Raw genomic sequence first — 26602 nt, forward strand, 5'->3', positions numbered from 1 at the left:
GTTAGAGTTAATGCAACTTCTCCCCAGCTCAGACCCTAGGGGAAAAAAAGAAAAAAAAGGCAGGCCCCTCTGCATGACATAGCAGCAACCCTCTTCCCACAGCCCCTGCCTCTGGCATTTTAATGTACGAAGACATATATCAAACCATGATGCTGCCTGGGTACAGACATATGATTTTTATAGCCTGGGTGAGCAAATTTGTTGCAGATGAATGGATTCTTCTCTCCTGCTCTTTGTTCATGCTTTCTGTTCCTGCAGGGAAGTCACCCCTGGGCAAGTGTACCGCTATCAGGTGCAGGCAGTATCTGGAACAACCTTGGGAGAAGCATCCCCACCACTCGTACATGTCCATGGAGCACCCTACTGTGGGGATGGAAAGGTGACTGTGTAAGTCAAGAAACCCCTTCCTCTCAGTGGAGGGTCTTGAAGCTGTCGGGTCACCCTGCTCCAAAGAGAATCATGGGGTTGGTCCTCCAGTGGGGGGTATATGACTGTTGAGTCCTCCCATCAGAATGGGCTATAGAGCTTATGTTTGTGAAACATCACATGTAAAGGAGATGGAGGCACTCTGTGTGAGGGGCAGGGTCTGGATGAGCAATCCAACCTGAACACTCTCCCTTTTTTAATCTCCTGGAAAGATGTGTCTCCTTCCTTACTTTATTTCACATGTTGTCCTTCTTTGGAAATGGACCCAAGATATGGAGCCCTCACTTGTCATTAGGAAGAAGCACCTAGGAAATGTGAGTCAAAGGTGTGAAAAAATCTGTGGTCCTTATAGGAGCCTGGAAGAAGAATGCGATGATGGGGATTTGCTGGATGGAGATGGCTGTTCCAGGAAATGTAAAAAGGAAAAAGGCTTCAACTGTGTGGGTGAGTCCAAACGGATTTAGGCAACCTTACTCAGCAGGAGTCAAGCAGTGAACTACTCACACCTCCCTCATTGCAGTCCATAGCACCACATCACAATAAAATGTCAGTCTGCAGCTGGGGTCATCTCCAAGGCATGCCAGGTCCTTGAGATGGGAAATCCCAAGGCCAAGTGGCCAGCATGCCTCCTAGGACAGGAAATACGTGTGGCTGGATCTCAGTTTGTAAGCAGGGCATTATCCATCTCCTCTAGGGGAGCCAAGCCTGTGCTATGTGCATGATGGAGACGGTGTGTGTGAGCCCTTCGAGAAAACCACCAGTGTCGTGGATTGTGGTCCCTACACACCAGATGGATTCATGGACCTGTGGGCAGCAAAAGCTTTTGCCTCTCATCAGGATGAGAAGTCCTGCCCTGTTTCCTTGGTCACCGGAGAGCCCATTGCAAAGGTGAGATTAGGCATGATAAAAATTAAAAAAATTAAAAATAAAAAAGTCTTCAGGTCTTTTCTAGCAATGTCCATGTAGTAAAGCTGGGGAATTCACTGCCTGTGCAGGAGTGTACTAAAGAAGAAATAAAAAAAAAAAAAAAAATATCAGTGCAACTCTGGACTACTGTGTTCCCATGCAGAGAGCCAGCAGATGACTGGGACATTTCTTACATCCCTCTTTCAGCAGTTCCTAGGGCCAAGAACTGCAGTGCATGGAGGTCTCATCCAAACAAGGAGCATCTCCTCTGCACCATACAGTTTGACAAATAGTGACCACCCCATCCCATCAGCTTGATGTGCAACTTGGAGCGTATGAGCAATGCTATAAAGTCAAATAAATAAATAAATAGAATACCCTATAAGGTGAGGGCCTGAAAGGATAAAAATCACACATGCATCAACATCTGCGTTGCTCTCAAGCTCTCTGTTCTGGAGCCAAAGCAAAAATCAATGGGAGAATTCCCATCTTTCATATAGGTTTTGGAGCAGGGCCCTGGAGGTCTAGAACGGGATTTCACATGATCAGTTTTAACATAATGTGTGTGTATTCTTTGCTAACAAACTGAAGAAGGGGAAGAAGCGTGAAGAGGGCACATATTTAGCTATCTGCACGTGCACTTCAGTTGACCTAATGTAAGGCACATCCTTCACAAGATCCAAATCATCATTAAATTGTTAGTTCACATGTGTTTAGTGAGCAGCCTTGGCCTCAGGTGCCTGCTGCTCTAGGAGGACACATGTACTTATCTCCTAGGCTTTGTCCTGCAGGCCTATGGAGATGGCTGAGGTTACTGATGTGGCTGAAATCTGGCATTCAGGCAAACAGTTTGCATCTTCAGATCTTGTTGACTCAGTCACAGAGACTGTGGTCCTCCTACCATCCTAGAGCCTGGTCATTACTGCCGGTCATTAGCCCCACAGGTGCTACCTCAAGATCTTATTTACAGCATCCTAAAAGGACAAAAGTCTAATGTGCATGTGGTGGATGTTTAGCTGTCAGTCCCACAAACTAACTACCTTCATGCTAGGAAATACCATATCTCTGCTTCACATTGCATTGTGCCTTACTTTAGAGAATAAGAGAACTTGCAAAACCTTTCTCCCACTTTCTTCTCTTCTTTCTGTATTAAAAAAAAAAAAGAAAGCAAACCAGAAATGCTCTCCTTTCAGGCATGTAAATCCTACCTTCACGCTGTGCCAAAGGACCTTTCCCAGGCTGCTTGGTTCCCATGCGCTCCCAGCCAAGAGAATGCTCAGGATCCAGATGAGAAGATGCCCTTGAGTGGAGAGAGAGTTTGGCTGAAGGTAAGCAAGGTGTGCAGTCAGGGATGAGAGGATTTGCTTGCCTTTGCCCCAGCACTTTGGTGACCAGAGCCACTTCTTTGCTTTTCTGTTCTTCTGTAGGAGCTATAGGAGTCTTAACTGCTGCTCAGATAGGGCTGTGTACCTCACTGAACTCTTTGTAAAGCCCACAGCAGCCAGCCACGGTATGCAGGTGCTGCCCCTGCTGACCCCGTACCAGTCCAGGGGGCTTTGGGGCTTTCAGGAGAGAGCCTGGAGCATCAGACCTCTTCATCCCAGCAGGCAGAGGAGCAGGGAGTGGAAGAGCCAAGGGTTAGACCTAAGTGATTTTTACAGCACTGATTTTCTGGCTGCAGCCGTGGTGCAGAGGTTTCATGGCTCCTGTCTGGTGTTGCTGGAAAGCTGGGCTTGCTGCCTCCTTGCAGCCTGAGGAACACCTGGCCTGCATTGCTGGAGGCCTTTTACACAGCACATCAGCCTGGGGCTCTCAGAATCACACGGCAGAACCATAGAACAGCTTCAGCTGGAAAGGGCCTTAAAAATCATCTAATTCCAACCCCCTGCTGTGTGCAGGGCTGCCACCCACTCAAACCAGAGTCAAACTTTGCTGCTGCCTCTCTGCCCTCTGAGCTCCTCTGTTTCTCCAAAGAGATTCCTTAAACTGTTGTGTTTTTTTTTTTTCCTTCCTTCTGTCTGTGCTCACAACCTACTTTCCAGCTTCAGTCTTTAGTGCCAGCCATGACAAATGAACCTACTTTCTTCTTTTGCTAAGCACGAAGGCAGAAATCTCCCTCTGCCTTACCTAGATGAAAGCTTGCTCTCCACCTCTCACCAGGGGTTAAAGCATGTTCCAGTTTTATTGGAGCTTGTGGTCAGTTCTCTTCCTCTATGGATGTTTATATTAAAGACTTTCATTACTGGTTCTCCATGCTTTCTTTAAGAGTGCTATTATTTTCCATCCATAAAATTATTTATGGACTAGTAATAAATATGCCTCTTTTTTTCTCCTTTTTTTTTTTTTTTTTTTTTTTTCCTTAATAGTTTGCCTGATTGGTAACATATTGGGTTGGGAAAGATGGATTCTTGTTGACAATTTACTTAGCACACCCGCCTGCATGGCCAGGAACTGTTCACACATGCATGTGCACAGTTTCATGGCTACCAATCCCCATGGCCATTTTAGAGCTGCACCTGTGTCACGAAGGCTAAAAACATGCCACAAGGCTTGTCATAGGGTAGGAATTTCTTCCCACTGTCTTGCTGAAGAGGTGGCACCAATGAGCAAGGGAAACTTTGGGTCAGGCTGTAGGCAGGCTGAGGGCAAGAGGTGCACATGGCTGTGCCACCTAATGAGGCATCTACTGTGCAGATGGGAATAATTACCATTTGCAGATCTGTGGCCATGCTTTGTTCTCTGTTTCCAACACATCTGAGGAAGAGAGGAATCAAAATCACTTGGAGGCAAGTCAGGATGCGTAACACACAGGAAATTAAACGGGAAGGGGGAGAGAGAGGGAGAAGAGAAATTAAGATAGCTTGCTGTGGTCAAGCATGAAATATGTAAAAACAAATTAAAAATATGAAAAAAAAAAAAAAAAAAAAAAAAAAGGAAAGAACTGGGATGTTAAATGAGTCAGCTGCTGTGGCTTTAACTTGGGGCCACTCTGCAGGCTGGCAGATCTGAGCTGATGCAGAAGGATTTCTCCTGCTCCAGTCTATGCCAATGTCTCTTCCACCCTTTGTATGCTGAGTGAGGATGGGGAACAGTGGGAATAACACCTTCCTCAGCCCCATACCAGCACTGGGGTAGAGCCGAATCCCACAATACCTATAAGCAGTGCCTGATGTGATCACCTGGGACTTCTCCCAAACACAGCTTTGCTTTGAATTCCTGGGATCCAAGTATACCTACGTTCAACAGAAACACTCTGTAGAGTGGAACTGAATCAAAACACATCTTGGTGCCAGGGTAGGGGAGAAAAACATTGCTACCCTCTTACTTCCAAGGAACATCTGCCCCACCATACTCGATGGCATGCATTTCCTGGTTGTCTCCTGTAGCTTTCATGGCTGCAGACAAGCAGGAAGCTGTTGGCTCCTTGAGCAGGCAGGACATTCTGCCACAAATCTTTCCCCATGCTGACTGACAGACAGCCCACAGTCACTCCAAGTGCTGGGGCCAGTTCTCATCCTCAACAGAAATACTGCAGTGGTGCTATTCGTGGCTGTGCTTTCTAGATGCACCACTTGTGGTGTGCATGGAAGGTGAGAGAGGGGGCTGTCTGGGTTTTGGTTAAGAGCTACCCTAGTCCACCTCTCTCCCTCAGGATCACAAAGGTTACACTAGGTGTCCTCGCTCTCAGGGTCTCCTTTGCTCTCCTTGCCCAGGTGTGCTTTGAGAGACCCGTGGTGCCAACCGCTGTCCTACTCTTCCTGGCCTCTGATGGCACCATCTCAAGCAACCAGCACAAACCTCGGGTGACCGTCCAGCTGGGTGATGTGGATGGGCTGAACCACTCTTTGGGTGAGCATCCTGTGTGCTGTGACACCTGTCCATAGTGTCTTGGTAGGGACACTGGCAGCCATCTGTCACTGATTTGGGAGCTGGTATCCCTCTTTCACCTTGCAACACTTTCTGCTTCCCAAACATTGTTCCAAGCTGATCCATTGGAATGTATGGGCAAGCAGGAGAAGAAAACCAAAATGAGAGAAAGAGCTCCCAGCTAGCAACTTCTTTCTACTTCTTGCAGGGACACATGAGCTGTCATGCCAGCAAAACCCACTCATCATTAGCGTGACCCACGGGCAGGAGCCACCATCCCTCTGGGCTGGATCAATGCTGCTTAACTTCTCCTCACCACTTGTGGGCATTGCAGCTGTGGCCCTACGGACACTGGCTGTGCCCAGCCCCTCCGAGCCCCCCATCTGCCTGCTGCAGCACAAGGAAGGACATGGCCAGCAACACTACAGGTATTGCCTCCCCAGGTTCTTCTCCAGGGGCTCTGGGCTTCAATTATAATGTTTTTACATCTATATGCTTGCAAGCATGAACTTGAGTGGTGGGATTGGATCTGATGGCTTTCAGAGCTCCCTTCCAACCCCAACAATTGTGATTCACTCTTTGAGTTTTTTCACGGCTATTCTCTGGTGGGTTTGGAGCTGTCACTGGAAAGTCCAGTGTCAGTAGACTCGATTTGTTTATATTGCTGTGGAGGAAATAGGGCCGGGGGAAAAAAAAAATGGCATATGGCCTGTGCATCTGTATAGAGCTACACTAAAGGGCTATTTCCTAATGGCAAAACAAAGTTGTCCCTTCTAAGAAGTTGTTAGTGAAGGGTACTGAAGCTGAAACGTGGGTTTCTTCTATATACACATTACCAACATCAAGATCATCAAATCCAACTGTTGACCAGTCATCATCATGTGCAATACAACATCATCTTATCTCACCCCATTCTTCCACACGCCACTGGGCACATTGGTCCCCACTGCAGCTGGCACCCTCCCTGTGCTGACTTGTGCTGCCTCACTACAATTTGCTGGTATGACAGTAGCAGCCACACACTAATTAATTGATGTCAGGCACTCAACGGTGCCCACCTGTCTTTGTAAAGCTGTGAATGAGAGGCAGTGTTTACAGAATGGGGAGCTCTTTCCAAGCAAGGAAAGTGAGGAAAAACACAAGGAAGGACCAATATCCAACGTAGACTAAGCCAAGAGCATGCCAGAAATGCAGATGCAAGGAGGATGAGGAGATTGTGCTCAGGTTCATCCAGGAGGGGCAGTGGGGCTGGCAGCCCCTGGTTATTAAATCCCTGAACTGGGAGTGCTGTGTTTGAGCCCGAGATTTTGTGGAAGCACTGAGAACAAAGGGCTCTGGCTGGGGTCATCATATCACTGCTGCCATCCTTACTTTTCTTCTGTTGATGACCCTGGATGGACAAACATCCCTGATAATGACTGAGTGTGTGTGCGCCTGTCTAAAAGCTTGTGTGATCATGGTACGATTGATTTATGTTGAGCCCTGGAAGCTGTGAATATCCTGCAGTTGCTTTTGACTTTTTTTTTTTTAAAGTGCATGTGTGATTTATACAGAAACATAAATCAAGGTGAGTCAGCATATAAATATTATTCTCAGCCTTACATTAAAGGATCAGCGTCCACCTGAAATGCAGACTGTTTCCTCCTGGTAGCTGTTAGAGCTATGTACACACATGCTTCCAAGCCCCCAGCCAACTGATGTGGTTTTTCAATTACGTTTTCTCATCTTTTGAAATAATTTTTATTCACTCATTGCTTGGGAGCTTCCCATCCCCCCTTAGAAGTGACTGAAAGGAGGAGCAGACTAACCAGACATAGCTGAGCATTGCTGGTGTATGGGCAGATGTAAAAGGACAAATAGCGGAAAGTGAATGTTATTCTCTTGAAAGCTCCATAGAAACACATAGCTGGTGAAAGAGGAGGAAGTCCAAGGCCCTGTCAACTTATTTCTGTTAGACATCAGCAGCTCCACAGCAGGGAGGATTCCTAGGCACATCCCACCTGTGGGAAAAGCATTCTGAGTCTCCCACAGCCAACAGGCTCAAGTGATGAAGTGCAAGCCTGCTTCCCTAGCACCAAAGCACACAGTGCCTGCTGTCCCCTGCAAATGACCATGGAAGGACCCAATGGGACCCTTGAGCCTCCCCTCTCCTTTCTCTTGCCTGCAGCACTGAGATCTGAAGATGTAGTGCCACAGCTGGGCGAGAGGAAGGCAGCCAAGGAGCTGGTCTTTGGAGAAGACATATTCTAGAGTGGCTTCTCCTGGCCAGAGATTCCAGCCATTAGCAGAGGTTGGGCTGAAATAATCCAAATTACACTGTCTGAAGATGTTTCTGCTCATCAGCCAGGCTGCAAGAACACCCAAGTGGTTGTCTTCAGCTCTCTGTTGCCATGAGGCAGCTTCAAGCACCCCAAACATGGGCTGTTCGCCTCTTTGCATGGCTTTTCCTGACCAGCTGTGAGGCGATAGCATGTCAAGTTACAGCTTATGCTTGTGCCCTTAGCAAACACACTGAGCAAATCAGATCCACAGAGTCTTAGGAGTAGGAAGTGTTATTTATAGTATTACTCTCTTGGATAAGAGGCTTGAATATTTAAAGGAGGGTTAAGCTCTAACCTCCAGTACCTACCTACCTCTAGTGGTCTCACTAATAATAAAGGATCTGCCTCTGCTAAGGCAGGAAATATCCAAGTGGTGTTTTTTTTTTTTTTTTCCCCCTCTCATTGTATTCTTTAAAATCTATTTCATCTCCAAAACAAATGTACAGCGGTATTTCTGTTTTTCAGGAGTAATAATTGGTTTCCCATAAAGACAGGTGGAGTCTGGGGAAAAAAAAAAAAATCCCCTATAAAAAGAAAAACAACAGGATTATAAATTCTTAAGAGGTTTAGAGATATTTGACTGTAAAAGATCACAGAAGATCTGTATTATTCCAGTAAAGAGCTGAATGGACCATTCACACGCACCTAGCTTCACATACACAGTATGTGCGTGTAAGTGCTTTCCTAAAATAACCCAAGAGAGGGACAGTAGCAAAAGCAAGAAAGAAATGAGGTTTGCTGACTTTGGTCTAGAAATGCTCATTGCCAAAATAATAAATATGGTGGCTTGGTACTTCTGTAACGTTTTTCATCTTGAAGGATCTCAAAGTGCTTTGCAGGCTTAGGAAAACAAAGGGGTTGCATTTTTGCTGGTGAAATGCAGCAGGCATCAGACACTAGGAAAGCACATCTGTGTTTGGAGGAAAGAGCTGCCTTCTCTTTTCAGAGCTGCTTTGTCCATTACAGGTGGAAGAGCAAGACCACAGCAGTTGTCCCTCCTCACACATAGCTTCCAGCACCACAAATCCCCTCTCCACTGTCTCTGCAAGCAGCCAGGGCACATTTTTGCCTTCTGAACACAATTAAAATAGGGCAAGGTCAAGCAGAAATCAGGCTTTTAATGAGTGTCCTGAGAATTCCCATCTGCAGATACGGGCGTGCCCAATGTGAAGCCTGACCCAGGGATTCTCCTTTGGGATTGTTCCTTCCCAACCTTAGCAACCCCAAGCTGCACCCAGCTCGAGGAATGCTGCTCCCATCAGGATGCCATCCCACCAAACTCCAGCTCTCAAACTTTAATGCTTTTATTTACATTTTAAGAACTGAGCCGCAATCCTCCTGTTTTCCTTGGTACGGGCCATAGATCGAACCAAGGGAAAGTTGTTCATTTCCTCTGTTATTTTTATTTCTAGCTCAGCTTTGTTTTTAGAGTGCTTTATTTTATGTTAGCATATGCTGGGAAGTGACTTGGCAAGTTAACAGGAGAGGTGATGCAAAATGCAGTCTGCATTGTGTTTGTGTTTCCTGCATGACACCCTCAAAATGCTCAATTAACTCAAGAGCTGGCTTTGGCTTTTTTCTATACGGAAAGGGTGTCAGGGAGAGAAAAATCAGATAGAGAAGGAGCATTTTTAACGCATTTCTAAGAGGTAACTGCTCATCAGAGCAGGTTGCCTTCACAGCACTGTGCACATCTTCTACAGGAGAAAACCTCTCAAGAACCAGAGCCATAATCCTGACCACCATCTTCCCCACAGCATGGGCTTGCCTTTGCCTTGCTCTCTGCAATCGCACTTACGAAGTGGATGAATGAACATCCTAATGGGAGTGAACTTCCCTGAGAATGAGCCCAAGCAGCACATCAGTATCTCTGCACAGCCCAGCCATCACAGGAGTACCATAGAGGGGATAACAGCTCCTGTGCAGGGACTGAGAGCCACCTAAGTGTAACACTATAATGGTACAAAAAGTACAGCAATAGTAGCAAACTCTTTTGCTGCTGCGAATGAGAACAAGGACAAATGAAGCAACAACAGACATGGAGAGAGAGGAAAAAAAACAAAAAAACAAACAAACAAACAAACAAAAAAAACTGTTTTTTCTTGAAGGCCTAAGGTAGGCAGTGATCTCCAGCAAGATACTCTCACCTCCACTGCCAGCCCTTAAATGAGGTCAGGGAAGGGGTGGATCCTGGCTCCATACCTTTCATCACTCAGGTTCATTGCATACACCTGAGCTCCCCTGGGTTGGCCCTGCCCTCCCACCAGGTGCTCCATCACTGCTTCAAGCTGTGACTTAGCATTGAATGAGGAACTATATGACATGAATGAATAATCAAATCAATCTATAGAATCACAAAGGTTGGAAAAGATCTCTAAGGTCATCTGGTGAGACCATCAACCCATCACCACCATGCCCACTAATCACGTATATTTTGGTGCAGTAAACTACAGGAGCTCTCTGGAAATATATTAAGACTGAGCTCCTCTTGTTTCTTTTTCTGCTTTTGCCTCCTATGGCTACAGGAAGGCCAAAAGATCATTTGACATCTTAGCAGTCAGTGCCTTCTCTCTATCTGTGAGGTGGATGACAGCGGATGACTCACAGGGATGTTATTGTTTTGGCAAGTTTCTTTGGGAGTCACGTAGAGAAGCAAACACCTTCTCTTGAGGTGGCAACCTCAGTGAAGATCTTAATCAAGAAGCATCACCACCGTTGGGTCTGTACATGCAGCCTGCTCCCACAAGGATGGTTGCCATCAGATTTACCGTAATGCTGTGAGACCTTTCCTCTTCATGAGAAACATGCCCGAAGGGAGAAGAAATTCCCAAGTATTTCCAAAACACCTTTCCTCATTTCCTAGCTATCCTTTTTTTTCAGCATTGGAGTAAACACCTTTTATCTCTCTGATGTTCTGTGCTACAATCTGGACTCCACCAGCACACATGCAGTGACTACTTTTAACTTCAGGAGGTTTGGCTGAAGGCTTTACCTTTCCATCAGCACCTTCCATAGCCCCCCAGATTTGCACTATCAGATGAACTTCATATAATAATAATTTTCCCCTGTTAAAGTTGGATCTCGAGCTGTTTTAGCAGCAATGTTTGGGTTGAAAGCTTAGGTAGATACTACAGCAATTTATGGATGATTTATTATACTTTAGACAGCTGCACTGTATTTGACTTGGCTTAGTTTGACTTGGGTAAATCCTTCAGTATCCTCTGAGTCCTCTGAAATAATGACTGTAAAATGCAAACCTTTGTCTATTTCAGAATTTGGGATTCGTTACAACAAAATTAGCTGTTCTTACTGACACACTCACCTCTGGTTCAATGTGTTCCCTTGGAGGTGGTTGCCTCTAGTATTATATTAAAGAAGGATCCTGAAGGAAAAGCTCTACTCTAACTTTGTAGAACTGTTCCACTTTCAAAACAAAGCTCTTATCATTCCAGAGCAATCAGGTCCATTGCTTGGCAGAATTTCTCAAATTTCCAGATCTGAAATTTTCTTTGATGTGTGAGTTATGGAACTTGATGAGCCCAGAAATCATGCAGGCTGGTGCTGATGTGGAGTGAGTTAGGAGAAAAAGCTTGCTATTTTGTAAAAATGTTGTTGACAAATCATTAGTCTGAGCTTCAAAAGATGCTGAGATAAAAATGGAAAATGGAAAAAAGAGAGCCAAAACACTGGCTTGCCATACATTTTGTATGGCCTGAATCAGAAATGGCGAAGTGTCAGGAGTTTGCAGCTGTGATACAGGAATTTCATTTATCATCAAAAGGAGAAAGATCTCCTTCATGCTGAGATCAGAACTGGGCTAACTGCACCGTTTCCTTGTCCAGCCTTCTCTGGGGTGTTCCAGCAGCTGGGAGCAATGATTTATGCCATTGTGCTACCTGAGTAAGCAAGGCATGTGGGTTGCAGTGCGGATCTTCTTGTCCTGCATTTGTATGTCAACAGGCTCAAAGGATCCTGTCCCAGAGTATTACAACAGTATTGGTAACCATAAAAGAAACAATTGAAGCAAGGGGATAGGTAGAATGATGTGTTTTTTTAACTGAGTTTACTGGTGTATTTGGGAAGAGCAGTTTTCAGAGACGTGAGCCCCTCGTTGGCTCTGGAATAACAACATCAGCCTGAGAACTCAGCACCACTCAGAGCTTGGGTACATGCCTCAGATCATGTCCCAGCTGAGGCGTGGTGGGTTTTTGTTAGTCACACAGAGAGTGGTGATAGGTTAATTATCTTCTGGGGCAAGGAGAGAAAGCTAATTATTTCTGAAAGATAGCTATATACACATACAGACAGTGTGCATGAGTGTACATGTGTAGTGCATATAGAAATTAATGTTTCAGTCTCACATTTTGATCCAGAATTATAAATCTCTTACTACCTCTATATAACATTGTCCATATATAACGAGGAAAGAAACTTGCTTGTCTCCTGATCTGCTTTCTACCAGCACCATCAGCTGTTTCCTAACGAGTTGAAAACAAAGCTGTGCCTGGCAGTGCTGAAAGCAATCTGTGCTCTGCCATTTGTTGTTCAGTGATGGCATCATCCCAGCTGCATGGTTGTCCCAGACAATGCATCTGTCACCACTCGGCCAGCACCCTCAGAGTGGCCCCATCCCAGCTCTGTCCTGGCTGGATGTGCCCGTAGGGTGCCACCACCATACAGCCCGGGGTGGGCATGCCCTCTGAAACTCATCATGGCTTCATGGGAACGTTTCATAGAGTCACAGAATCTTTAGAGTTGGAAAGGACCTTTAAAGGTCATCTGGTCCAATTCCCCTGCAATGTATGGGGACATTTACTAATCCATCAGGTTGCCCAGTGCCTGGGCCAGCCTGGCCTTGAAAGTCTCCAGGAACGGGGCATCCACCCCATTCAACTAGGTAACCTGTGCCAGTGCCTCACTACCCTCAGTGTAAAGGACATTTTCCTTATATCCAATCTAAATCTACCCTCTTGAAGTGTTATGTTGCTTTGGCTCACAGAATCTGTGCAGAACCCAATGGGGCAACCCAACCTACAGATGTCTGGCCATCTGGCTGCTCAACCCCCAGCATTTCCTCAGTGGGAGGGCTGTGACTTGGTGACATAATCCCCCTGTGCCCAGAGGTTATAGGGGTGAGGAGTTCCTTGCTGTGGTGTGTTGTGATGGTCCATCCTATCAGGGCAGGAGGAGTGCTGCTCTTTGCTTGTGGTTTCATAGAATCATAGAATCACCAGGGAAGGAAAAGTCATCTGAGGTCATCCAGTCCAACCATCCACCTATCATTAATATTTCCCACTAAACCACGTCCCTCAGTACAACACGTAAACGTTTCTTGAACACCTCCAGGGACAATGACTCTACCACATCCCTGGGCAGCTTGTTCCAGTGCTTCTTGTGGTCTCCAGCACGCTTCCATGCACTGATTTCTTATATGATAAAGGAAGGGTAGAAGAGGGCAGTTTGGTCCCATTCCCCTTGCACACAGGGCTAGGGCAGAGGCTTTGTCACGGGAAGAGGGCACTGGTGGGGAGCAGAGCAGACCGGGGAAGGTGGCTGCAGGAGGGAGGGGAGAGGGCTGCAATTGGTACCAGATGCCCTCAGAAGCTAATGACCTGACAAACGCTGCGCTCGTAAAACAAATTCTTTAAAAAGGAAGCAAATGGAAATATAAGCTAGTGAAAGAATTTGCAGCAGTTGCCCTGAAACCATTTCTCACTTCATAAACAGGTCTGCATTGAAAAAACAGCCCCTTTTTTCTTGTTCTCCTTTGTGGTCCCCTCCCGTGCCATTCCTCCTCTCTGTCTGTGCCCACCAGCTCTTTGGAGGCTGTGGCCCACAGGTTTCCACTGTGCCTTTGTCCAGATCTGACAGCACATTGCGTTCCCTTTGCATCCCCGCTGGCAGCAATTTCTGTGCATTTGTGGAATTCCTGGCCGTGCGTCCTCGGCTGGTGGGGTCGGGCAATGCAAGAGGCAAAAGCAGCACAGTGTTTGCTTTTTGTGTGCCAAACAGTGCACAAAGCTGTGGGCAGTCCCACGCAAAGCGAGGCTTGGCCAGGGAGCAGGGGGAGTGCTAGGGGCTGCTGGCATTTTGGCACTGATACTGCTTGCAGATGGTTAAAAAAGCAAATGAAACAAAACAGTCCTGACTACCAAATGTCCTGGGCATTAGCTTATGGGAGCAGTTTTGTTGATCCCATGTTGTGCCCTAATTCCATCCCAGTTAATTCATCCATTGGTGCATTTCACTGATGGAGAACTTGGTCTCCTGGCTTATGTTGCTCTCTGCTCTGGGATATTTTGTGATGATCAATCAATGGACAGCAGGTTTTTGGCAGGGAGCTGCTGTAGTAAGGAAAGGGTTGCTTGTTTCCTGGGAACAGGTGACACCTTGCAGATCTCCTCAGCCCTCTCACAACCTGAGATGGTTCAGAGAGGAGGGTTGTTCTTCCCTTATCCACGTCTCCATGTCTCACCTTGGTGGCCACAGACGAACTTTAGAGCTGGGGAGATGCGTGTTCAGGTAGTCTTGTCTGTGTGTTGAGGCCAAAGAGCCTGGCAGATAGTTGGAGGGACATCTCTTGGTTGGCTCTCCAGTATCTGCAGAGGTTCCTTCTCCAGCTAAATCCTCTCCTGCAGTTGGACATCTGCTGAGTTGGACATCTCTGATGTCTTGTGTAGAGTTTGACATACCTGTTGCCCTTCTAATGGGTAGAGGATTTATCATAGAGTCATAGAAAAGCCTAGGTGGGAAGTGACCTTAAAGATCATCAAATTCCAACTGTTGCCATGAATAGGGTTGCTAACCACCAGACTAGCCTGCCCTTTGCCCCATCCAGAGCTCCCTTCATCTTTCCTTACACATGCATCCAAGACCTGCCAAGCATCCCATGCAGGTGCCAGCTGGCCAGTCCCTTGCTGCAGAATGCTGGGAACCTGGGGCTGATCCTTCCTCTTCTCCTCCACAGCTGTGCGCATGGTGCTTGCACAGGGCTGGGAAGCTGCACGCAGCCACTTCTCGCTCACGTCGCCAGCCTGAACTGCTCCTCGGATGGCCCGAGGCACATGGAGTGCTCCGTCACCTGTGAGCAGGGCTTCGTGCCACGCTCTGGCAGCGGGAAGATCTTGGGCTATGCACAGGTGAGTACCACTGGGATGGCAGTGACTCTTTAACTGAGTGCTGATTTCCAAAGGTTTCCAACCCCAGGCTCCTTGCAGCTTTTCCAGCGCATGGCAGTCTAACAGCAGCTCTGATGCTGGACTGCAGTGCTGGTTGTCCTGCTTTGCTGCCATCCTCCTGTGTCCCCAAGCTGTCCTCAGCTGTTCCAGGCTAAGTGCCACAGCAGGGGACATCTCAGGCTAAGGCAACACACTCCTGCAGAGGGAGAGGCAGCCATTTCTCTTCTCTGGAAGGGAGGGTTAAACATCCCACAGACATTTTCTCTTTTAAAGTTGAAGTTAGTGGCTTGGGGAAAAAATGAAGTCATTGCGAAGTGACTATATTTAGACGGCTACAGAGAACAGCCTCTGGGAGCTTTTCTTCCTTTGTGCTTTCTTGCCTGAGCCTGTGAGGCAGGGCAGAGGTCAGCATGAAAGGGCTCATCCTGCTTTCCAGAAGGCCAGGATCTGCCTTGTAAATCTCTGAGCCAGCTCCACTCTCAGCCAGTGATGTGGAGACCTGGGATTGGCGGTCCTCAGAGCAGAGCAGCTTGGATGTGGGCAGTCACCTTGGCAGGGCCTTGGGCACAGTGTGTCCTATCCTTAGCTTATTCCTGGAGAGGGGACCGAAGTCTCCAGGACTGAGCTGGCTACCCCGCAAGCCCTAGGCATAGTGTGAACTCACCCAAATGGAGACAGGCAGAGGTGAGTCAGGCCACGGGCACAGGGTGGGTCCTGTTTCCTTCAGGGATCCCCAAGTGCTTACCCTGTTAGGCACTGGGAAGTGCAGTGAGGCAGGAGGGATGCACCCCTCAGCCCTTAGTCACTGGTGAGGTTATTAATTACATGGCACCACAGCTCTGTGAGCCAAGGCAGGCCCTTATCACAGAAGAAAAACAAAATAGACGTGAAGCCATATGAAATAATTCTGCCTTGGGTGACAGTTTTCCTTCGTTGGGCAGCAAGATGGGAAACTTCTGGACAGAGCTTTGGCGTGTGGCTGTCATAACTGGTAGCAGCTTACAGGTGTCCTGCCCTGAGCCCAAAGTGATCTTCTATGTTGGGTGTGGGAGAGGGCACCCTGGGGTATCTGATATGGAGCAGTCCTTTGGTGGAAGGGGGAAGACCAAGCAAAGAGGTGCCACACAGTCCTGTCCTAGCCTGCAGATGAGAGGGAGGAGAGCATGGCACAGCCAGCAGGTTGGTTTCCATGCCCACAGCTCCACATTTCCCCAGCTCTGCAACAATTTGGCTATATGACCCTACATGCTAGTATACATCTCCAGGCATTTTTAGGAAAACTGGATGCCCTCTGCACCATGACCTTGCCGTGCACCAAGGAGCACCCACAGCTTTCAGGTTCCAGCAAAACGCATTGCCTGGGAGCATACAGGTCTGAGTGCACAAGAAGCATGATGTTGCTCAGATGAGGAAGAGGCAGTGAAAAGAGTTGAAAGAAATCTTTCTTTTCTGCACATCCTCTTTGGGTTAGGAGTCTGGGGGTGGAAATCATAGCACACCATCATGTACTGCTCTGTTTTGGCAAGGTCAGTACCCTGTATTAATCATACGTAGGGCTGGAATCCCTACAGCTGGGACTCAGGTTCTTATGCAGGCCCCCAGCTGTGTAAGAGGGGCTATGTAATGACAACCTGAAAATGAGATTTTACAAATCTCTGATTTCAGTGAAGTCTGTGGGCATGACAGGATCAGGACATTTGGAAGACCAATCAACAGGAGAAGTGCCCATCAACACCTGAGTTAAGACTTGATCTTATGGGGAAAAAAAATGGTAGTATGCAGAGCTGGGAATAACTTCTTGCTTAGGAAACTGTTGTGTATTTTCAAGTGCTTATGTTTTCCTTTAAAGTTAGTAAAACACTGCATTAGAGCACTCTTGCTGGGGTCTGATGGAGACTTGCTTTCTCTGTAGCAGGAGGTGGTGCTGACATGCAGTTCGGGGCGGTGGGACCGATCTGTGACTTGTGATCCTGTTGACTGTGGTGTCCCTGACCAGTCGCACGTCTACTATGCGGAGTTCTCCTGCCCCAAGGGGACCACCTACCTGAAGAGATGCTCCTTCTCCTGCATCCACCCCGCCAAACTTCGAGGTACAGTCTGGCATGCTGAGGGATTTAAGACTCCCTTTCTGGTGCCTGTCCAAGGTTGTTCAAGACTGAGCAGTGATATTTTGAATTTCCCAGTTTGCTTCTGCCAACCAGGTGGGCCTTTGAGACTCCTCCTCAAATGGTGGGCACACATCCCTTTTGAGCAGGGGCACCATGGCATGGGGATACTCTCTGTGATCCCCATTCCTGGTTTGCAGCCCACATCCTCAGGGATGTCTTCTGCTAACTGGTGAAGTCTGGTTGGCTGTGGCATTGCACAGATGAGTGAAGCAAGAGTGCAGACAAACAGAGAGGATTTCAGAGAACCGCAGATGGCCTGGTGCCTGGCGGCTGTGGGAAATCATGTGGTTCAACAGGCCTAGGGCCTTATAACGCCATAGAGACTGATGCCCACAGCTGCAGAGCAGTCTCAAGATGTGCACCACCCAGACACACAGCAGTCCTCCAGACACACCACGGCCTGGCTTTCATTCTGCCGACTCCATCAATACCCGCAGGAATGTTTTTAAGCCAAGTCGGAGAAAGAGAGCTACTGTTCCTGTCTATGCAAGGCTGAGCTGGATGGGATTTCGAGGGTAATTGCCTTGACAGCTTCAAGCATTGGGACTTTATGTGAGTTTCCACCAGTGCCTTCGCTCTGAACAATCGCATACAACAAATCATTTTAATGGGTGCCCTATTTTACGGCGACATTTATAGCCGAAAAGCATGAAAATCATTTACTGTTTTTTTAGTTAAACCTAAGGAGCAAAACCGGTAGAGAATTAAGGTCTCATTTCATGACAGGAGGGAGCGCTGCAGATCCCAGTGTGAGCTGATCAAAGGGCAGCGCCCGAGCGACAGCTCGACGGGCCAAGCTCCACACAGAGCCATGCCGTTGCCTTCAGTGGGTCAACTGAGGGCAAGCATGAAGCTGATATTTCCCTGACAGCCTCCTCTTGTTCCCGCTGAAGTCAACGGGAGGTTTGCCACGGGCTCCCTTGGCGACCCATCCACGGGTGGCTTCCAGCAGCTGACAGCGGTCCCGGTGGGGCTCCGCCAAGGCCGACAAGGCGAGGGGGGCTGCCGAGTCGTCAAGGCAGGAACGTGTCTGCTGCTCGTTCTCCCCAAAGGCTCTCAATGCTCATAAATACTAAGAATAGGCAAGGAAAGGATTACATGGCTCCTGTCACGGCACTCAGAGGTGGGGACAGCCCATGCACCACAGCCGTCAGGAATGCTGGCGCTGAGCAGGAGCACAGCCTTGCTCTTGTCTATGAGCTGTTGTAGGCAGAGAGGTGAGCCTATAAAAAGAAAATGATGCTTGGAGGAGCTGCCTGGCTGTACAGTGAACCTGCTGAAGGCCCAATACAAAGCTCCCAAGAGAAAGCCTCAGTTCTTCAGTTCTACTTTTCTTCTTGCTCAGCAGGAAGCTGCATCCATAGCGCGTGGTGGATGCAGGCATGGGCTCCTCTGGCAGGTCATATGGGGTGAATGGAGTTGAGCTGAACTAAACATGAGGAAGGGCCCATGTTTGCGTTTTTGTCATGCACGAAAGCCCTCAGCCCACCAAAGGCTCTCCTCAGGTATCACCAGAGAGAGGGCTTTTAAGGGGGAGCTTGGGGGAAATACGCATTTCTACAAACCAAACATTTCTCCATCCCTTTGAAGCTGTCCAACTGCACATGTATTCTTTGTATGTATTGCCTCCCATGGTGTCACTACCACTCTAACAAGAGGATGTGTGCTGGTGGCTCAGATCTTCCCTCAGAGGTTCTCCAACTGTGACCCAAACTTTCTACTTCTCTCCTGGGCTCAGGGATGAACCAATGGCTGACGTGCCTGGAGGATGGGCTCTGGTCGCTCCCCGAGGCCTATTGCAAGCTGGAGTGTGATGCTCCACCTGCCGTGCCCAACGCCAGGCTCCTGGTCCCACGCTGCATGCAGGGCAACCACGACGTGGGCTCCGTCTGCCGCTACAAGTGCAAGCCTGGGTACCACGTGGCGGAGAACACAGTGGGCAAACCTAAGAAGTAAGTCTGGGATGGGCCTGCTGTCACTTCTTCCTTCTCGTGAACAAAGAGGACAGGTCGTGGTACTCTTCTCCATCAAAGCACTGCTTCGGCTGCTGGAAGAGATATGAGGCAGAGCAGCTTGCTCTCATTCTTAGTTCTTCAAATAAGAGAGGCGTTCCCCCACTTTAGAATAAAGCAGATGGGAACTCCATATAAGCTGCTGTGTATATTAAGCGCCTTAACCTGAAGCATGTGAGTTGTCCAGTGCAGCTCAATGCACTTGCCTCTTGCTGAAAAGTAAGCATGTGCAGAAGTGTTTGCAGGCTCTTGGGTAATTCAGTAGGGATGTGATAAGGTGACAAGTGATCAAAACAGGTCACAGCACTAGGATTGTAAGAACAAATGACAGCCCTCTGTTGGGGTTAAAGTTTTATCCCTTGCACGTCTTGGCTAAATTTGATCTCGAGCGTTTGTATTTCAATTGGAGAAGATTTTCTGAGTGCTTTGGGGAAAAATCCTGGAGATTCACAACCAACACTGTGATGCTGGAGGGCTGAGCAATGTTTTGTCTGTGACACCTCCAGCTAAAGTCCCCTTGGGTATGGTCGCAAAAGATTCCCTGGCACCATCAGGGTCCTCCCCAGAATCCCAATGCTAGCCCCAATCTGATAATTATGTGCTAATTGTTTAATGCCCTCTTCCAGTTTAAATTGGATGCAGACTTCAGCTCTACTTTGCTCTGGGGTAGGGTTGTTGTGCACTGGGAAGCAGCTGCCAAATTTCTTGCCTGGTAATGAAGGAAGTGGTTTCTGTAAACAGTTTTTCACAGTGTTAGGAGGATCTCTTGGGCCAAGAGGAGCAGAGCAAATTACGACCATGGCTACAGTCACATGGGCTGCTTTGCAAACTGGAGCAGCTTGGATGCCTGTGGCATTCAGGCGCTGGATGTGCAGTTAGATCAACAAAGTCCCAGCCCTGCTGCCACCACTGCTGTGGCAAAGGGAGACATCATGCGTCCCCTGGGAGACCTTGTGCTCTTCTGGTGTGTGTGTGGCATCTGTGTAGGTCAGAATATCCTGTAAAGCAAGTACCGACCTTGTAAAGAACTGAGTGCTGCACTGATGGGAACAAGAAAGCAAGACTGCTGCTTTTTTTATCAGCCTCCTGCAGTGCCTTTCTCCCAAATGTTGTGTAGAACATCACAGCTACTACGTCTGTATTTGCAGTCCAAGCCCTGGAACTTTGCCCCTAAGACCACCACCCTCTGGCCTGAGCCCTGGCTGGAATCTGGCTGTCTCTACCCAAGCCCAAATGCTCTTGGATGCAGATGCTCATGTGATTCCCTCAGCTCTGTTCTTTTAGGTGAACATTATTGCAGGGGCAGGCACTCATTCAAGAATGCTCAGAAGTCTCCTGAAAGCTCAGTTGAAGTTCATATCCAATAGCATCAGTGGAAGAGAAGGAGGATGACAAATTTTTTTTTCAGAGAAGATGCTCTTTCTGTTAACTTGGGTGAGGAAAAGCCCCTCACAGATCAGTGCTCAGTCAACAAGAGATCCCCAAGGGAATGCTGATTGTGTAATTAAAATCCTGCCAGAGATGTGCTGCCTTTCTGCTGTCAGGATCTCTTGGCTGACATGAAGAGCTGAAGCTCACAGAAAAATGTAGTGGCTTGGGTTGCAAGGGACCTCAATGATCATCAGGTTCCAACCCCTCTGTCACAGGGGCCAAGCCCCCTGCCCATACCCTTTTGGAGGGGTACTGTGTTGCAGGGGTAATACAATGAGCTGGGAACTGGAAAACCTGAACCCTGGAAAGATGTCTTCAGCTCCTTATTTTCTTTCCCCAGTATGGGATGATTCTTGGAAAGGTCTCGGAGATACCTTGAAGGAATTAAGCAAAAAAGAAACTAGGTCTTTTTGTCTACTATTCCTGCTTGCTCCCTTCCTCCCCATGACCAATTCCTGGGATGAGCCCTGAGAAGCTGGCAGGAGATGCACTGGTGACACTGAGGAATAAATGGCCCTTCACCAAGATCAAGGAATCCACGAGACAGCCCAGCCCCTTGGAGACGTCAGCCCCTCTTCAAAGACAGCAGCAGGCTGGTGGAGACCATGAGGCAGAAAGAGGAGGTGGGGAACATGGATGGGAAGGTGGCCTGGAAGGAATTAGCTGGCTGAGGGCTGGAATGGCATCAGAAGGACGGCAGCGTGCAAAGCAGCACAGTCCATCCCAGGGATATCACAGCCTAGCAGGGCACTGGGCCATGCACATTTGTGGTGGGTACAAAGGTGCAGGACTCTCGCTTCTCCTGCCCACATCTGGCCCCTTCCAGATAAAAGACAAACACACAGGCAGCCGGGAGAGCCAAAAGCCAGGTAAAGAAAACAGGCTGTCAGCAGGGCTCCGTGTCATTTCCACTTCTAAGACTTCTGATAGAGATTTACTGCCAAGGTTGCCCAGGCTGTAGAATCATTACAAGCTAGCCTTGCTTTCTTTTAACTTCTCATCAAATATCCCTCCTTCCTCCTCCTCTTTTCTGAAGCCATCAGACTCCTGCCATTGGAGATGAGGTGGCTTTGGGCTCATTCATCACTTCTCCTGTGTGGTGGACCCCAGCCTGGGGCTGGAACCCAGCCATGCTCCTGCTCCAACAGCCCTGGGGCTGGATGGAGCTCGTGCCTTCACATTGGGTGCAGCCCCAGGCGTCTCCTGGTCTCCTCTCCCCATCAGACAACACGCTGCCCAGCTGGAGGGGGAAGTGTTGACTCTGATTTTCCTGGCTTCCTCATTAATCCTTGCAAAATGCCTCTAAGCCAGATCAGAAGGAATCAGGGGCCTGGAAACTTCAAGCTGCTTCAAGGTATTTCTTATTTTATTTATTTATTTTTTTAAAGCCTCTCCCTTCCCTTCTACATGCCTGATGTGCAGCGGTGGTCCACGTGCCCTGGGGTTTAAAGGCACAGAGGCAGTGGGATAAGCCTCCAGTGAGGAGGGATTCCAGTCCAGGTCTGGATGGGCTGTGGAGGGGCAGAGAGAGATCATGCATGAGGTTACCCTGGACCTCAACAGGGAACCCCAGTGAGGGCAATGGGGCTGCACTGTATGACATGCATCTTTGCAAAGACCATGAGGTGCCTTTCCCCAGCCATCCCCAGCTCCATGCCAAAGGGCCTCTGCTGGAGGTCGGAGGAGCAACAGTGGCATGCAGTGGCTGCATCAGTTATACCCAGGTGTCCAGGTGTGCTGATGCTTTGAGAAAGGGCTTGATTGGTGCTGGATGCTTTGTACCACTGCTTTGCTCCTATTCCCTTAAAGCCATCATCTTAACCTCCGGTTAATGCAGCAGTGCAAGGAAATCCCTTTTCTGCTCTGATTTACTCCATGTGCCAGGCAATGACAGAAGGGGAAACTGCTGCTTGAGGTGTTGGACAGAGCAAAGTGTTCAAAGCAGCGAGATCTGATGGGGATGTCTTTGAAAGGCAGTGAGCATCATCCTGGTGGAAGGGGCAACAGGCATGAACAAGAAACCAGCAGTGCGCTGAAGCTGCAGATGTCCACTGTGAGATCTAGAGATGTTTCTCCCCTCCATCCTTCCAAGATTGGATGTAGTTTCAAGTTCTCTTTGGTCAATTCAACGCTCCCGCTTGAACTGGGTGTCCTGCCATATCCCATTCCTTCCTGGAAGCAGGAAACATCTGCCACTTTTATAAAGTCTGTAGAAAAAATCAGGTCTCTGACTTCTGAAAGCAGAAGGGGATTCTCAAGGAGCTTCAGATATTTAAAAACACAGCAATGTTTTGAAAAGGCTCCCAAATGCCCTGTCCAGCAGCACCTAGCAGAAACATACATGCCTGCCTTGGGGTCAGGCAGACACTTGTCCACAGCATGGTGCTGCCTAGGATCATGGGTCACTTCTCCCCATATGCACATGGTCCTTCAGCCTTCTGGGTTGGCTGAGTGTCCGGGCAAGCAGAGCAGGTGAATGCATGGACATGAGAAGCGGGGATTGACCTGATAGAGACATCACCAAGGCCACTGCATTGCGCTCTGACAGCAAGGTATGGCCACGGTCCCAACTGCTGTGGTGCATGGTGGGGGCGCAGTTGGCCCCAGGCAGCAGCTCAGAACAAGGGCAATGTAGTGCCACCCTGAGGGGTTTCTGCAACTCAGCACTGGATGTTAGATTCCCTCTGCTGGGTTCCTGGAGCCCTACTTGCTGGCTTCAGCAGCTGGAGTGAGCAGAGGTAAGCAGCAGATACATGGGTGTCTGGTGGGGAGTGATGCTACAGAAAGGAAAAAGATGAAACAAGAACCAAGAAATCAGCACAGGTAAAACTCATCAGCATTGTAAAAAGCCGTGTGTCAGTAACTGGGTCAAAGGAGTTGGACTCGATGATCCTTACAGTCCCTCCTGACTCAGGATGCCCTGTGATTCTATGATGTGTCCCCAGCTTGTCCAAAGCCCCAGGGTTTTCATGCTTCTCTGCAGAAGATGTGAAGTCTGTCTCGCTGCCAAGGCGAAGAGACAGAGAAGCGGGTGGGCTCTGCTCCTGGCCTTTTTCTCCCCTTCTTTTTCATCCTCTTTTTGGCAAGCAGTTCATGCTGGGGCCGTTTCAGCAGTGCAAGCTGGTGTTGGTCTGCTCCGGTGCAGCAGCTCCTCGACGAGAGTGGGATTGACAGCTCTGGCCGGCGTACAAAGAGGAGCCTCAGCAGGGCTGGGCATGGGCCAGCAGGATTTACAGGGGAGGCTCGCTCCTCCAGCAAAGTATGCAGCTACTGGCGGCTGGACAAGGCAGCCGTGCACGTACCCGCGGGGGCTGCGGGCAGGGAGAGATCATCCGGAGGTGCTACAATGGATGGAGAGTGATGGGGAGCACAGGAAAAAGTGTCTGGGGCTCCAATACCAGTGCTGTGGGAAGCACGAGAAAAAGTGCCCATGACTCCCAAATCGTAGAATCATTAAGGCTGAAAAAGATCACTAAGATCATCTAGTCCAACTGCCAACCCACTGCCATCATGCCCACTAAATCGGTGTGACGGGGTGGTGGGCAGCGAGAGAAGCGTCCAGGATTCCTAAATCAGCACAAGCAGAAGGAAAGGTCCTGGTTGAACATAGGTTATCCTAGAGATGCATGGAAAGCCCCATGCATGGGGGTTTCAGAACCAAGAAGGATGCTTTCTGGAGTCTGCAGCCCAGCTTTCTTTCCACCTCTTTCCCCAGGAAGTTCCTGAAGGTGCAGTGCCTGGAGAGTGGGCAGTGGGAGGAGGGACGCTGCATCCCTGTGGTGTGCGAGCCACCCCCGCCAGTGTTTGAGGGCATGTACAACTGCACCCAGGGCTTTGAGCTTGACAGCCAGTGTGTCCTGAGCTGTGAGCCGCCAGGATCACAGGTGAGTGATGGGACAGATGGGGGTCAGCCACACGTTGGACTTCAGAAAATACCAGGGCTCGGCATGTTGGGCATTTGGGTACCCATAAAAGCAAAACCAGAGCTCTTCTCACTTCTGGAGATGACTGTGGTGGTGTGGGCACCATTCACAGCACGGCACACACCCCGGCTTAGATTGTCTCCAGACCCTGGTCTCTCTCTGCTCTCCAGGTCCCTATTGTCTGCACCAAGGAGGGCACGTGGACAGAGGAGTTCAAGCTGTGCAAGAGCCTGCAGGGCACCTGCCCACCGCCCCCAGAGCTCAACCTCGTGGAGTACAAGTGTGAACAGGGGCACGGCATAGGTGAGGACAGAACACTCTGCAGAAACCCAGACTCTGTGTTGAGTCAGCCGTCCTGAAGAGCCAGCTGGAAGGTCACGGTGACTCTTCTACTTGGGCCAATTCCCATTAAATTTATGAAAAATTTGTTTTTTCTTCAATTTCCTCTTGAACACAGAGCACTAGGGTGGCTTTTGCCCTGTGCATCTCCTGGTAAGTTAGAATTGGCATTGGCTTAAGCACTTATTCAGAAGCAAGGACTGACTCATCTGTAGGGCAAGCCCAGCCCTCTGCAGTGCTTTATCTCACCCTCCAACTCTCAGCCTCACCACTGCCTCTGCACTTAATGTGACTGCTGACATCTGCAGGGTTAATGGGGCAGGTCCGAGATAAGAGCTGGAGTGACAACTGTGTAACAGGGCGCTTTCACCAGACGAGGGACCACATCATCCATTTCTTTCTAAAAGAGTTGGTTGTTTTTCAGCTGCAATGCTGTCACAGTCATTACATCCCACCTGGCATCACACTGGATGGGACATTAGTTTAAAACCCAAAACTGGCTGAGCCAAGGGTAAACTTGGGAAAGACCTGATGTGAAGCTGGGACTGAGGTTGGGACCCACCTGCTTTGCCAAGTGGGAGTTTTACAGCTTTTTTTCATCTCAGGTCATAGGAAGTCATGGTAGAAGAATTGTTAGAAGTACTTTCTGACACATCAACAAGCAGCCATAATATCTAGGCCAGACACGTTTTCATGTTGGGTCCTACATCTTGCCATCACGGCTTGGGTTCACCTCTTCAGACATGTTTACTTGTTACCTCATTCAGGAGAAAGGTATCAGCTGCAAAAAGCTTCTGTAAACTCTCGCATAAGTCAGGGCTGGGGGAAGAAATTTTCAGCTGTTGGTAGGCAAGGGATCTCCTTCACATGCATCTCTGCCCTCAGTGAGGAGCAGGCACATTGGCATCCGACACTGTTCCACAGCAGCCAGTTGCCTGGTTCCTGCTGCAATCCCTCAAGGCTCTCTCTCCTTCCTCAGGTGCTGTGTGTGTGCCTTCCTGCATTATCCCTCCCAGCGATCCAGTCATACTGCCTGAAAACGTTACTGCTGAGACTATGGATCACCGCCTGCAACCCACTAGAGTCCAGGTATGCGAGGAGGGAGCATTGCTCCAACAGAGCATTCACCATCCATACATGTGGGGACCCTCAAAATATTTACAGTGTGGCCAAATCAGTCTTCCCTCCTCTCTATCCAGTGTTTTTTAATACAAATCTCTTTGCTTTCGGTAGAAAGAGGGGCAGTAATTTGGATGAAGAGCTCAGAGATGGCTGGTTTTCTCCTTGAGTGCATGCTCAGGAGATGCCTGCTGGTTGCTCATCCTGGCCACCTATGCCCTGATGTCCACCTGAAGCCTGGGATGAGCTCCAGCAGGATGCATGCTGTTGCATATGCAGGTGTAAGGCATTGAAACGGGCTGCCCAGGGAGGTGGTGGAGTCACCATCTCTGGAGGCATTCAAGAAAGATGGAGATGTAGCACCAAGGGACGTGGTCAGTGGGCATGGTGGGTTGAGTTGGGCTTGGGCGTGGTGATCTTAGAGGACTTTTCCAACCTTAATGATTCTAGATGTGCAGTTGCTGGGTTTAGACATAGTGGCAAGTCCTTCATCAGTGACCTTTGATCCTTGTGAATGTTACCCACAGCATAGAGATCTCTTCCGTAACACTGCTCTTTGTCCATCTGGACCCTTTCTGGATATATCTCTGTGGTGCTGGTGTAGCAGGGGGTGATGGATGCATGTAGATATTCAAGTTCCCCTTTTCCTAGGCTTTGGTTAGCCCTGGTGGAGGTCTCTGTAGTGACCACATTCATCTTCCCAGATACATCTTGAACCTGCTTCACCCAGGCTAGCAGAGGCCATGCCCGGTCTCTCTGCACCTTGCCTGCTTCATCTGATGCCATGAGGCTTCAGGCTGATTCTTCTGGTTCACAACCAGTGCCCAGGTCCTCAGTATTTTTTCCTCCTCTTCCACACACTGAGGATGCGACTGCACAGCCTCCTGCCCTCTGAGACCAAAGCTCGGTGTA

General features: G+C 48.8%; 1 protein-coding gene across 1 annotated transcript in view; it reads left to right on the forward strand.

Moving 5' to 3' along the window:
- PAPPA2 (pappalysin 2) overlaps positions 1–26602 on the forward strand; it is a 71771-nt gene that overhangs the window by 30230 nt on the left and 14939 nt on the right. The window contains exons 8-19 of the mRNA XM_042819834.1: positions 259–387; positions 779–870; positions 1121–1314; positions 2526–2660; positions 5046–5181; positions 5408–5627; positions 14488–14659; positions 16611–16788; positions 18605–18818; positions 24025–24193; positions 24403–24535; positions 25551–25660. Of these exons, the coding sequence (XP_042675768.1) occupies positions 259–387; positions 779–870; positions 1121–1314; positions 2526–2660; positions 5046–5181; positions 5408–5627; positions 14488–14659; positions 16611–16788; positions 18605–18818; positions 24025–24193; positions 24403–24535; positions 25551–25660 (1882 nt within the window). The remainder of the gene's footprint in view (positions 1–258; positions 388–778; positions 871–1120; positions 1315–2525; positions 2661–5045; positions 5182–5407; positions 5628–14487; positions 14660–16610; positions 16789–18604; positions 18819–24024; positions 24194–24402; positions 24536–25550; positions 25661–26602) is intronic.

This window comes from Centrocercus urophasianus, unplaced genomic scaffold (genome assembly GCF_019232065.1).
Source record: "Centrocercus urophasianus isolate 14NV4802_14NV808 unplaced genomic scaffold, USGS_Curo_1.0 seq_18, whole genome shotgun sequence".
Classification (NCBI taxonomy): Eukaryota; Metazoa; Chordata; class Aves; order Galliformes; family Phasianidae; genus Centrocercus; species Centrocercus urophasianus.